The sequence below is a fragment of the Oncorhynchus tshawytscha genome, unplaced genomic scaffold, assembly GCF_018296145.1.
Source record: "Oncorhynchus tshawytscha isolate Ot180627B unplaced genomic scaffold, Otsh_v2.0 Un_contig_7909_pilon_pilon, whole genome shotgun sequence".
Lineage (NCBI taxonomy): Eukaryota > Metazoa > Chordata > Actinopteri > Salmoniformes > Salmonidae > Oncorhynchus > Oncorhynchus tshawytscha.
The window spans coordinates 113,947-127,500 of record NW_024609380.1 but is presented as its reverse complement, the minus strand read 5'-3'; the positions used below and the strand labels follow the sequence as shown (position 1 = coordinate 127,500).

Here is a 13,554-nt window from a genome sequence, read left to right as displayed (position 1 = left end):
TATGACGAAACTAGCTCTCATGAGGACCGCCACAGGAAAGGAAGACCCAGAGTTACCTCTGCTGCAGAGTTCATTAGAGGTAACTGCACCTCAGGTTGCAGCCCAAATAAATGCTTCACAGAGTTCAAGTAACAGACACATCTCAACATCAACTGTTCAGAGGAGACCGTGTGAATCAGGTCTTCATGGTCCAATTGCTGCATCCTGGACACACATACACTTATTTGACTTTCGTGACACACTACAGCCATTACATAAAGGTGTTGGACCAGAACCAGAACCAAGACACAGGACACACTGCACCCATACAGGTGTTAGACCAGAACCAAGACAGGACACACTGCACCCATACAGGTGTTAGACCAGAACCAGAACCAAGACAGGACACACTGCACCCATACAGGTTTTAGACCAGAACCAGAACCAAGCCAGGACACACTGCAGCCATTACATAAAGGTGTTAGACCAGAACCAAGACAGGACACAGGGCAGTAATCGGAACTCACTCAACTTTTGTCATCTTTAGTACCCTGAACTCGGTAACTTTAACCAGTCTGTTAGTTCTATGTAGAGAGAGAGAGAGAGAGACTGGCAAAGAGAGGGGGAGGATTGAGAAAACAGATGGAGAGAGATGGCGAGGGAGAGAGCGAGAGAAACAGAGACTGGCAAAGAGAGGGGGAGGATTGAGAAAACAGATGGGGAGAGATGGTGAGAGATGATGGAGGAGAATGAGGTGGCGATGATCTGCATTATTTAAACTTGATGAAATATTCACCAAGTCAAGATGGTGGAGAAACAACCACTTAAGTCTCCAGTTTGGTTTAGTTCTCTCTCTGTGGGAACGCGTGTTAAGTTGCACAACTGCCTCTGACGCACGGGGCTGCTCTCTGACGACGGTTTAGAAAAGTGTTAACGAGGGAAAAAAACCTTCCTCCACACGTTGAGGTGGAGAGAGAGGTGGGAGAGAGGTGGGTTAAGGTGGAGAGGTGGAGAGAGAGTGGGTTAAGGTGGAGAGAGAGGTGGGGGAGAGGTGGAGAGAGAGGTGGGTTAGAGGTGGAGAGAGGTGGGTTGGGAGAGAGGTGGAGAGAGAGGTGGGTTAAGGTGGAGAGAGAGGTGGGTTAAGGTGGAGAGAGGGTTGAGGTGGAGAGAGGTGGGTTAAGGTGGAGAGAGGTGGGTTGAGGTGGAGAGAGAGGTGGAGAGAGAGGTGGAGAGAGAGGTGGGTTGAGGTGGAGAGAGAGAGGTGGGTTGAGGTGGAGAGAGAGGTGGGTTGAGGTGGAGAGAGGTGGGTTGAGGTGGAGAGAGGTGGGTTGAGGTGGAGAGAGAGGTGGGTTGAGGTGGAGAGAGAGGTGGGTTGAGGTGGAGAGAGAGGTGGGTTGAGGTGGAGAGAGGGTGGGTTGAGGTGGAGAGAGGTGGGTTGAGGTGGAGAGAGAGGTGGGTTGAGGTGGAGAGAGAGGTGGGTTGAGGTGGAGAGAGAGGTGGGTTGAGGTGGAGAGAGAGGTGGGTTGAGGTGGAGAGAGGTGGGTTGAGAGGTGGAGAAGATGGGTTGAGAGAGAGAGGTGGGTTGAGGTGGAGAGAGGTGGGTTGAGGTGGAGAGAGAGGTGGGTTGAGGTGGAGAGAGGTGGGTTGAGGTGGAGAGAGAGGTGGGTTGAGGTGGAGAGAGAGGTGGGTTGAGGTGGAGAGAGAGGTGGGTTGAGGTGGAGAGAGAGGTGGGTTGAGGTGGAGAGAGAGGTGGGTTGAGGTGGAGAGAGAGGTGGGTTGAGATGGAGAGAGAGGTGGGTTGAGATGGAGAGGTGGAGAGGGTGGGTTAAGGTGGAGAGAGAGGTGGAGAGAGAGGTGGGTTGAGGTGGAGAGAGAGGTGGGTTGAGGTGGAGAGAGAGGTGGGTTGAGGTGGAGAGAGAGGTGGGTTGAGGTGGAGAGAGAGGTGGGTTGAGGTGGAGAGAGAGGTGGGTTGAGGTGGAGAGAGAGGTGGGTTGAGGTGGAGAGAGAGGTGGGTTGAGGTGGAGGTGGAGAGAGGTGGGTTGAGGTGGAGAGAGAGGTGGGTTGAGGTGGAGAGAGGTGGGGAGAGGTGGGTTGAGGTGGAGAGAGAGGTTGAGGTGGAGGTGGTGGAGAGAGAGGTGGGTTGAGGTGGAGAGAGGGTGGGTTGAGGTGGAGAGAGGGTGGGTTGAGGTGGAGAGAGGGTTAAGGTGGAGAGAGGTGGGTTAAGGTGGAGAGAGAGGTGGGTTAAGGTGGAGAGAGAGGTGGGTTAAGGTGGAGAGAGGTGGGGTGAGGTGGGGTTAAGGTGGAGAGAGAGGTGGGTTGAGGTGGAGAGATGGAGAGGTGGGTTAGGTGGAGAGAGGGTGGGAGAGAGGTGGAGAGAGAGGGTGGAGGTGAGAGAGGTGGGGAGTTGAGGTGGAGAGAGAGGTGGGTTAAGGTGGAGAGAGAGGTGGGAGAGAGGTGGGTTAAGGTGGAGAGAGAGGTGGGTTAAGGTGGAGAGAGAGGGTGGGTTAAGGTGGAGAGAGGTGGGTTAAGGTGGAGAGAGAGGTGGAGAGAGAGGGTTTAAGGTGGAGAGAGAGGTGGAGGTGAGGTGGGTTGAGGTGGAGAGAGAGGTGGGTTAAGGTGGAGAGAGAGAGGTGGGTTAAGGTGGAGAGAGGTGGGTTGAGAGGTGGGTTAAGGTGGAGAGAGAGAGGTGGGTTAAGGTGGAGAGAGGAGGTGGGTTAAGGTGGAGAGAGGTGGGTTGAGGTGGGAGAGAGAGGTGGGTTAGGTGGAGAGAGGTGGGTTAAGGTGGAGAGAGGTGGGTTGAGGTGGAGAGAGGTGGGTTGAGGTGGAGAGAGAGGTGGGTTGAGGTGGAGAGAGAGGTGGGTTAAGGTGGAGAGGGTGAGAGGTGGGTTAAGGTGGAGAGAGAGGTGGGTTAAGGTGGAGAGAGGGTGGGTTAAGGTGGAGAGAGAGGTGGGTTAAGGTGGAGAGAGAGGTGGGTTAAGGTGGAGAGAGAGGTGGGTTAAGGTGGAGAGAGAGGTGGGTTGAAGGTGGAGAGAGAGGTGGGTTAAGGTGGAGAGAGGTGGGTTAAGGTGGAGAGAAAGGTGGGTTAAGGTGGAGAGAGGTGGGTTAAGGTGACGAGAATTGGGTTAAGGTGGAGAGAGGTGGGGAGAGGTGGGTTAAGGTGGAGAGAGGTGGGTTAAGGTGGAGAGAGATGGGTTAAGGTGGAGAGAGGTGGAGAGAGGTGGGTTAAGGTGGAGAGAGGTGGGTTGAGGTGGAGAGAGGTGGGTTGAGGTGACGAGAGGTGGGTTGAGGTGGAGAGGTGGGTTGAGGTGGAGAGAGGGTTGAGTGGAGAGAGGTGGGTTGAGGTGGAGGAGACAGGTGGGTTAAGGTGGAGAGAGGTGGGTTGAGGTGGAGAGAGAGGTGGGTTAAGGTGGAGAGAGGTGGGTTAAGGTGGAGAGGTGGGTTAGGTGGGTTGAGGTGGAGAGAGAGGTGGGTTAAGGTGGAGAGAGGTGGGTTGAGATGGAGAGAGAGGTGGGTTGAGGTGGAGAGGTGGGTTGAGGTGGGTTGAGGTGGAGAGGTGGGTGGGAGAGGTGGAGAGAGAGGTGGGTTAAGGTGGAGAGAGGTGGGTTGAGATGGAGAGAGAGGTGGGTTGAGGTGGAGAGGGTGGGTTAAGGTGGAGAGAGGTGGGTTAAGGTGGGGAGAGGTGGAGAGAGGTGGGTTGAGGTGGAGAGAGGTGGGTTGAGGTGGAGATAGTTGGGTTAAGGTGGAGAGAGGTGGGTTGAGGTGACGAGAGGTGGGTTGAGGTGACGAGAGGTGGAGAAAGAGGTGGGTTGAGGTGGAGAGAGAGGTGGGTTGAGGTGGAGAGAGAGGTGGGTTAAGGTGGAGAGAGGTGGGTTAAGGTGGAGAGAGAGGTGGGTTAAGGTGGAGAGAGAGGTGGGTTAAGGTGGGTTGAGGTGGGGAGAGAGGTGGGTTAAGGTGGAGAGAGGTGGGTTGAGATGGAGAGAGAGGTGGGTTGAGGTGGAGAGAGGTGGGTTGAGGTGCAGAGAGAGGTGGGTTAAGGTGGGTTGAGAGGTGGGAGAGATGGAGGCTTTAATCATATTTAGGAGAGGTGGGTTAAGGTGGAGAGAGGTGGGTTGAGATGGAGAGAGAGGTGGGTTAGGAGGTGGAGAGAGGTGGGTTAAGGTGGACTTGAGGTGGGTTAGAGAGGTGGGAAGGTGGGTGGGTGGAGAGAGTTGGGTTGAGGTGGAGATAGTTGGGTTAAGGTGGAGAGAGGTGGGTTGAGGTGATAGGAGAGGTGGAGATAGAAGAGGTGGGTTGAGGTGGAGGTTTAGAGGTGGGTTTAATCATATTTAGAGAGAGGTGGGTTTTAGGAGGTGGAGAATAGAGGTGGGTGGAGGTGGAATCAGAGGAGGTTTAATCATGAGGTGGTAGATGGAGGTGGGTTGAGGTGGATATTTAGGTGGGTTGAGGTGGAGAGAGGTTTTAATCATTGGAGGTTTAATCATTTTAATAACTGGAGAGGTAGATGGAGGTTTAATCAAGAGAGGTTTAATCATGAATAACTGATAGGTAGAGGAGGTTTAATCATATGAGGTGGGTTAAGGTGGATTTAATAAGGGTAGATGGAGGTTTAATCAGAGGGAGGAGATCATATTTAATAACTTTGATAGGTAGATGAGGTTTAATCATATTTGAGGTAGAGGTTTAATCATATTTAATAACTTTGATAGGTAGATGGAGGGTTTAATGGGTTTAGGAGGTTTAATCATATTTAATAACTTTGGTGGTAGATGGAGGTTTAATCATATTTAGGTGGGTTTAAGATTTAATAACTTTGAGGGTGGAGTTAATCATATTTAGGAGAGTTTAATCATATTTAATAACTTTGATAGGTAGATGGAGGTTTAATCATATTTAGGAGGTTTAATCATATTTAATAACTTTGATAGGTAGATGGAGGTTTAATCATATTTAGGAGGTTTAATCATATTTAATAACTTTGATAGGTAGATGGAGGTTTAATCATATTTAGGAGGTTTAATCATATTTAATAACTTTGATAGGTAGATGGAGGTTTAATCATATTTAGGAGGTTTAATCATATTTAATAACTTTGATAGGTAGATGGAGGTTTAATCATATTTAGGAGGTTTAATCATATTTAATAACTTTGATAGGTAGATGGAGGTTTAATCATATTTAGGAGGTTTAATCATATTTAATAACTTTGATAGGTAGATGGAGGTTTAATCATATTTAGGAGGTTTAATCATATTTAATAACTTTGATAGGTAGATGGAGGTTTAATCATATTTAGGAGGTTTAATCATATTTAGGAGGTTTGATCATATTTAATAACTTTGATAGGTAGATGGAGGTTTAATCATATTTAGGAGGTTTAATCATATTTAATAACTTTGATAGGTAGATGGAGGTTTAATCATATTTAGGAGGTTTAATCATATTTAATAACTTTGCTAGGTAGATGGAGGTTTAATCATATTTAGGAGGTTTGATCATATTTAATAACTTTGATAGGTAGATGGAGGTTTAATCATATTTAGGAGGTTTAATCATATTTAATAACTTTGATAGGTAGATGGAGGTTTAATCATATTTAGGAGGTTTAATCATATTTAATAACTTTGATAGGTAGATGGAGGTTTAATCATATTTAGGAGGTTTAATCATATTTAATAACTTTGATAGGTAGATGGAGGTTTAATCATATTTAGGAGGTTTAATCATATTTAATAACTTTGATAGGTAGATGGAGGTTTAATCATATTTAGGAGGTTTAATCATATTTAATAACTTTGATAGGTAGATGGAGGTTTAATCATATTTAATAACTTTGATAGGTAGATGGAGGTTTAATCATATTTAGGAGGTTTAATCATATTTAATAACTTTGATAGGTAGATGGAGGTTTAATCATATTTAGGAGGTTTAATCATATTTAATAACTTTGATAGGTAGATGGATAGACAGGAGGTTTAATAGCTTTGATAGTAACTTAACATTAGTATTAAGTAGTGGTCAGATATTAAATAAACATTCCATCTAACCATGAGGAAGAGTGTGTAGAAATATATCACATTTACGGACAGAAACTGAATTGAACTGGATTATATAATATCCACAGAATAAATTGATGTGTATTAATAAGTGTGTGTGTGGTTTCCCAGGTGGAGTTTGAGGATGGTTCCCAGGTGGTAGCTAAGCGAGAGGATGTCTATACTCTGGATGAAGACCTTCCCAAAAAGGTGAAAGGGCGACTTTACGTAAGTATTGTACTCGCTAAACATCTACTGGCCTGTGTGGTCCTGTATTGTTTATAGTGTGATATGATGCTATTATACACTACGTGACCAAAAGTATGTGGACAGATAGAGATATATATACTATACTAGACTGTATAGACTCTGATCTATATACTATAATAGACTGACTGTATGGACTCTGATCTATACTACTATACTAGACTGACTGTATATACTATACTAGACTGACTATGGACTCGGATCTATATACTATACTAGACTGACTGTATATACTATACTAGACTGACTGTATCTACTAGACTGACTGTATGGACTCTGATCTATATACTATACTAGACTGACTGTATCTACTATACTAGACTGACTGTATCTACTATACTAGACTGACTGTATGGACTCTGATCTATATACTATACTAGACTGACTATCTACTATGGACTACTAGATACTGACTGACTATCTACTATACTAGACTGACTGTATCTACTATACTAGACTGACTGTATGGACTCTGATCTATATACTATACTAGACTGACTATCTACTCTACTAGACTGACTGTAATAATTTAATAACTTTGATAGGTCTACTATACTAGACTGACTGTATGGACTCTGATCTATACTACTATACTAGACTGACTGTATATACTATACTAGACTGACTATGGACTCGGATCTATATACTATACTTGACTCACTGTATGGACTGATCTACAGTGGGGCAAAAAATATTTAGTCAGCCACCAATTGTGCAAGTTCTCCCACTTAAAAAGATGAGAGAGGCCTGTGATTTTCATCATAGGTACACTTCAACTATGACAGACAAAATGAGAAGAAAAAAAAATCCAGAACATCACATGGTAGGATTTTTATGAATTTATTTGCAAATTATGGTGGAAAATAAGTATTTGGTCACCTACAAACAAGCAAGATTTCTGGCTCTCACAGACCTGTAACTTCTTCTTTAAGAGGCTCCTCTGTCCTCCACTCGTTACCTGTATTAATGGCACCTGTTTGAACTTGTTATCAGTATAAAAGACACCTGTCCACAACCTTAAACAGTCACACTCCAAACTCCACTAAGGCCAAGACCAAAGAGCTGTCAAAGGACACCATACTAGACTGGCTGTATGGACTCTGATCTATATACTATACTAGACTGACTGTATATACTATACTACTATACTAGACTGACTGTATGGACTCTGATCTATATACTATACTAGACTGACTGGATCTACTATACTAGACTGACTGTATGGACTCTGATATATATACTATACTAGACTCACTATACTACTACACTAGACTGACTGTATCTACTATACTAGACTGACTGTATGGACTCTGATCTATATACTATACTAGACTCACTATACTACTGTACTAGACTGACTGTATCTACTATACTAGACTGACTGTATCTACTAGACTAGACTGACTGTATCGACTCTGATCTATGTACCCCATCTTGTACCACATTTGTACCTTATCTCCTCTATCTCCTCCCCTTCCTCTCCTTCCTCCCTCCCTCTCCTTCCTCTCCTCCTTCTCTCCTCCTCTCTCCTCTTCTCCCTCCTTCTCTCCTCCCTCCCTTCTATCCTCCTCTCCTTCTCTCCTCTCTCTCTCCTCCCCTCTCTTCCTCCCTCTCCTCTCCTCCTCCTTCCTCTCCTTCCTCCCTCCTCCTCTCCTTCTCTCCTCTCCTCCTTCTCTCCCCTTCCTCTCCCTCCTCTCCTCCCTCTCCTTCTCCCTCTCCTCCTCCCCTTCCTCTCCTTCCTCTCCTCCTCTCCTCCTCCTCCTCTCTCTTCCTCTCCTCCCTCTCTCTCTCCTTCTCTCTCCTCTCCCTTCTATCCTCTCTCTTCCTCTCCTCCTCCCTTCCTCTCCTTCCTCTCCTCCTTCTCTCCTTCCTCTCCTCCTTCTCTCCTCCTCTCTCTCTCTCCTCCCTCTCCTCCTCTCCTCCTTCTCTCCTCCCTCTCCTCTCTCTCCTTCTTCTCCTTCCTCTTCTCCCTCTCCTTCTCTCCCTCTCTCCTCCCTCTCCTTCTCTCCTCCCTCTCCTTCTCTCCTTCTCTCCTCCCTCTCCTTCTCTCCTCCATCTCCTTCTCTCCAGTCAACGGCATCCAGCATGCGTTTCCAGGACGCCTTCTTCACGACCCAGGGAGAGAGGAAGAGACAGAGAACGCCCAACTCCCGTTTCCAGAAAGACTATGTGGCCCTCCCAGGCCTCCTTACCGCCAGCCAGAGCACATGGGAACCCCGCAGCCCTAAAGGGAAATGATAGAGGGGTGGATGGAGTGATGACAAATGAATGCACTGATGTATGGGTGTAGCTGTGGGATGTGAAGGTGTGTGTGTGTGTGTGTCGGGGGGTAGGAAAGAGGGCTGGACGGAGGACAATTTTGATTGGACTGTATTGTCCTGAAGAAAGGTTATCATGCGTTGTGGTGGTTACCCAGTGCTTTCTCATAAGTCGGGGAATTCAAAACAACAATTTGTCACCTGATGAGTTTTTTTTTTTTTAATAATAAATGACAAAAACACGTTTTTCTTTTCTGTATATTTACAAAAACAAACCGAGCTTCTTATTTTTCTTCTTTCTAAACAAGCCTACAATACAGTAGCGTTTTGGAATCTGTTGTATCTACATGAGGATTTGGAATCTGTTGTATCTACATGAGGATTTGGAATCTGTTGTATCTACATGAGGATTTATTTTTAATATGAATGCATCCCCAGTCCCAGCCTGTGTCCCAAATGACACCATATTCCCTATATACTGGGCCCTGGTTAAAAGTAGTGCACTTCTATAAGGGAATAGGGTGCTATTTGGGAGGCTGTCCCAGTGTTTTCCCTCTCCGCATGTCAGCTGTCGTCTGCTACTTCTTCTCCTCGGCCGCGTCTCCATACTCTCAGAGCGGCTTCCTCTCCTCATTTCCTTGTATACTCGTCTCCTTTCCTTTTATCCTCCATTTCACACTGACCCGAAAGGACAGGTGAAGGCGAACACACGAAAGACAGCGGTCGTTTTTGATATTGCTTTAATTTGTCTGGGTCTTGTCGAGGAGTTGAGGAAAAAGGAGACGAGAAGAGGAAGCAACCAGAGTCGCTACTGTCGCCGTGTTGAATAAAAACACGGTGATCTAATTATTTAATTTAATATTTGTATTTATTTTTGGGGCTTTCAAAAAATGTTTAAAGTATTGCTAACTGCTGTAAGGAAAACAATAAATAACTTCCATGTCCTGCTTTGTTTGTTATGATTTGACGAGGCAGGAGTGAGCGTGATGTATAGGTAGAATGAATGATTTGACGAGGCAGGAGTGAGCGTGATTGTATAGTTTGACGAGAATGAATGATTTGATTTGAGGCAGGAGTGAGCGTGATGTATAGGTAGAATGATTTGATGAGGCAGGAGTGAGCGTGATGTATAGGTAGAATGAATGATTTGATGAGGCAGGAGTGAGCGTGATGTATAGGTAGAATGAATGATTTGACGAGGCAGGAGTGAGCGTGATGTATAGGTAGAATGAATGATTTGAGGCATTTGATGAGGCATGAGGCAGGAGCGTGATGTATAGGTAGAATGATTTGATGAGGCAGGAGTGAGCGTGATGTATAGGTAGAATGAATGATTTGATGAGGCAGGAGTGAGTGTGATGTATAGTAGAATGAATGATTTGATGAGGCAGGAGTGAGCGTGATGTATAGTAGAATGAATGATTTGATGAGGCAGGAGTGAGCGTGTTGTATAGTAGAATGAATGATTTGACGAGGCAGGAGTGAGCGTGATGTATAGGTAGAATGAATGATTTGACGAGGCAGGAGTGAGCGTGATGTATAGGTAGAATGAATGATTTGACGAGGCAGGAGTGAGCGTGATGTATAGGTAGAATGAATGATTTGATGAGGCAGGAGTGAGCGTGATTGTATAGTAGAATGAATGATTTGATGAGGCAGGAGTGAGCGTGATGTATAGGTAGAATGAATGATTTGACGAGGCAGGAGTGAGCGTGATGTATAGGTAGAATGAATGATTTGACGAGGCAGGAGTGAGCGTGATGTATAGGTAGAATGAATGATTTGACGAGGCAGGAGTGAGCGTGTTGTATAGGTAGAATGAATGATTTGACGAGGCAGGAGTGACCGTGTTGTATAGTAGAATTAATGATTTGACGAGGCAGGAGTGAGCGTGTTGTATAGGTAGAATGAATGATTTGATGAGGCAGGAGTGAGCGTGATGTATAGGTAGAATGAATGATTTGACGAGGCAGGAGTGAGCGTGATGTATAGGTAGAATGAATGATTTGACGAGGCAGGAGTGAGCGTGATGTTGTATAGTAGAATGAATGATTTGACGAGGCAGGAGTGAGCGTGATGTATAGGTAGAATGAATGATTTGACGAGGCAGGAGTGAGCGTGATGTATAGGTAGAATGAATGATTTGAGGCAGGAGTGAGCGTGAGGCAGGAGTTTGACGAGGCAGGAGTCAGCGTGTTGTATAGGTAGAATGAATGATTTGACGAGGCAGGAGTGAGCGTGTTGTATAGGTAGAATGAATGATTTGACGAGGCAGGAGTGAGCGTGTTGTATAGTAGAATTAATGATTTGACGAGGCAGGAGTGAGCGTGATGTATAGGTAGAATGATTTGATGAGGCAGGAGTGAGCGTGATGTATAGGTAGAATGAATGATTTGACGAGGCAGGAGTGAGCGTGATGTATAGGTAGAATGAATGATTTGACGAGGCAGGAATGAGCGTGATGTATAGTAGAATTAATGATTTGACGAGGCAGGAGTGAGCGTGATGTATAGGTAGAATGATTTGATGAGGCAGGAGTGAGCGTGATGTATAGGTAGAATGAATGATTTGATGAGGCAGGAGTGAGCGTGATGTATAGGTAGAATGAATGATTTGACGAGGCAGGAGTGAGCATGTTGTATAGGTAGAATGAATTGATGAGGCAGGAGTGAGCGTGTTGTATAAGTAGAATGAATGATTTGATGAGGCAGGAGTGAGCGTGATGTATAGGTAGAATAAATGATTTAACGAGGCAGGAGTGAGCGTGTTGTATAGGTAGAATGAATGATTTGACGAGGCAGGAGTGAGCGTGATGTATAGGTAGAATGAATGATTTGATGAGGCAGGAGTGAGCGTGATGTATAGGTAGAATGATTTGAGGCAGGAGTCAGCGTGATGTATAGGTAGAATGAATGATTTGTCAGGAGTGAGCGTGATGTATAGGTAGAATGAATGATTTGATGAGGCAGGAGAGCGTGAGCGTGATGTATAGGTAGAATGAATGATTTGACGAGGCAGGAGTGAGCGTGTTGTATAGTAGAATGAATGATTTGACGAGGCAGGAGTGAGCGTGATGTATAGGTAGAATGAATGATTTGATGAGGCAGGAGTGAGCGTGATGTATAGGTAGAATGAATGATTTGACGAGGCAGGAGTGAGCGTGATGTATAGGTAGAATGAATGATTTGACGAGGCAGGAGTGAGCGTGATGTATAGGTAGAATGAATGATTTGACGAGGCAGGAGTGAGCGTGATGTATAGGTAGAATGATTTGATGAGGCAGGAGTGAGCGTGATGTATAGGTAGAATGAATGATTTGACGAGGCAGGAGTCAGCGTGTTGTATAGGTAGAATGAATGATTTGACGAGGCAGGAGTGAGCGTGTTGTATAGGTAGAATGAATGATTTGACGAGGCAGGAGTGAGCGTGATGTATAGTAGAATGAATGATTTGACGAGGCAGGAGTGAGCGTGATGTATAGGTAGAATGATTTGATGAGGCAGGAGTGAGCGTGATGTATAGGTAGAATGAATGATTTGACGAGGCAGGAGTGAGCGTGATGTATAGGTAGAATGAATGATTTGACGAGGCAGGAATGAGCGTGATGTTGTATAGTAGAATTAATGATTTGACGAGGCAGGAGTGAGCGTGATGTATAGGTAGAATGATTTGATGAGGCAGGAGTGAGCGTGATGTATAGGTAGAATGAATGATTTGATGAGGCAGGAGTGAGCGTGATGTATAGGTAGAATGAATGATTTGACGAGGCAGGAGTGAGCATGATGTATAGGTAGAATGAATTGATTTGATGAGGCAGGAGTGAGCGTGTTGTATAGTAGAATGAATGATTTGATGAGGCAGGAGTGAGCGTGATGTAGAATGAATGATTTGACGAGGCAGGAGTGAGCGTGTTGTATAGGTAGAATGAATGATTTGACGAGGCAGGAGTGAGCGTGTTGTATAGGTAGAATGAATGATTTGACGAGGCAGGAGTGAGCGTGATGTATAGGAATGAGAAGGAGTGAATGGTATTTGAATGAGGCAGGAGTGAGCGTGATGTATAAGTAGAATGAATGATTTGACGAGGCAGGAGTCAGCGTGTTGTATAGGTAGAATGAATGATTTGACGAGGCAGGAGTGAGCGTGTTGTATAGGTAGAATGAATGATTTGATGAGGCAGGAGTGAGCGTGTTGTATAGTAGAATTAATGATTTGACGAGGCAGGAGTGAGCGTGATGTATAGGTAGAATGATTTGATGAGGCAGGAGTGAGCGTGATGTATAGGTAGAATGAATGATTTGACGAGGCAGGAGTGAGCGTGATGTATAGGTAGAATGAATGATTTGACGAGGCAGGAGTGAGCGTGATGTTGTATAGTAGAATTAATGATTTGACGAGGCAGGAGTGAGCGTGATGTATAGGTAGAATGAATGATTTGATGAGGCAGGAGTTTGTATAGGTAGAATGAATGATTTGCAGGCAGGAGTGAGCGTGATGTATAGGTAGAATGAATGATTTGACGAGGCAGGAGTCAGCGTGAGTATAGGTAGAATGAATGATTTGATTTGAGGCAGGAGTGAGCGTGTTGTATAGGTAGAATGAATGATTTGACGAGGCAGGAGTGAGCGTGTTGTATAGGTAGAATTAATGATTTGACGAGGCAGGAGTGAGCGTGATGTATAGGTAGAATGATTTGATGAGGCAGGAGTGAGCGTGATGTATAGGTAGAATGAATGATTTGACGAGGCAGGAGTGAGCGTGATGTATAGGTAGAATGAATGATTTGACGAGGCAGGAGTGAGCGTGATGTTGTATAGTAGAATTAATGATTTGACGAGGCAGGAGTGAGCGTGAGCAGGAGTGATGATATAGGTAGAATGAATGATTTGATGAGGCAGGAATGAGCGTGATAGTAGAATGTTTGATAGTGAGATATAGAATGATTTGATGAGGCAGGAGTGAGCGTGATGTATAGGTAGAATGAATGATTTGACGAGGCAGGAGTGAGCGTGATGTAT

General features: G+C 45.1%; 1 protein-coding gene and 1 long non-coding RNA gene across 5 annotated transcripts in view; both read left to right on the top strand.

The window, feature by feature from the left end:
- The window catches only part of LOC121844686 (lysine-specific demethylase 4A-like), a gene marked incomplete at its 5' end in the record, with an annotated part of 37,750 nt that extends 28,270 nt beyond the window's left edge, over positions 1-9,480 (top strand). The window contains 2 exon segments of the mRNA XM_042315065.1: positions 6,144-6,221; positions 8,349-9,480. Of these exon segments, the coding sequence (XP_042170999.1) occupies positions 6,144-6,221; positions 8,349-8,516 (246 nt within the window).
- LOC121844687 lies at positions 4,655-5,628 on the top strand. 4 transcript variants are annotated; one of them, XR_006082116.1, is made up of 4 exons: positions 4,740-4,771; positions 4,821-4,914; positions 5,276-5,351; positions 5,447-5,628. It is a non-coding gene; the product is annotated as an uncharacterized LOC121844687 (long non-coding RNA). The 4 variants fall into 4 exon arrangements; XR_006082114.1 differs by having other exon boundaries at positions 5,276-5,446; positions 5,523-5,565; XR_006082117.1 differs by lacking the exons at positions 4,740-4,771; positions 5,276-5,351 and adding an exon at positions 4,655-4,696 and having other exon boundaries at positions 4,821-4,933.
- Positions 9,481-13,554: the final 4,074 nt, after the last annotated feature.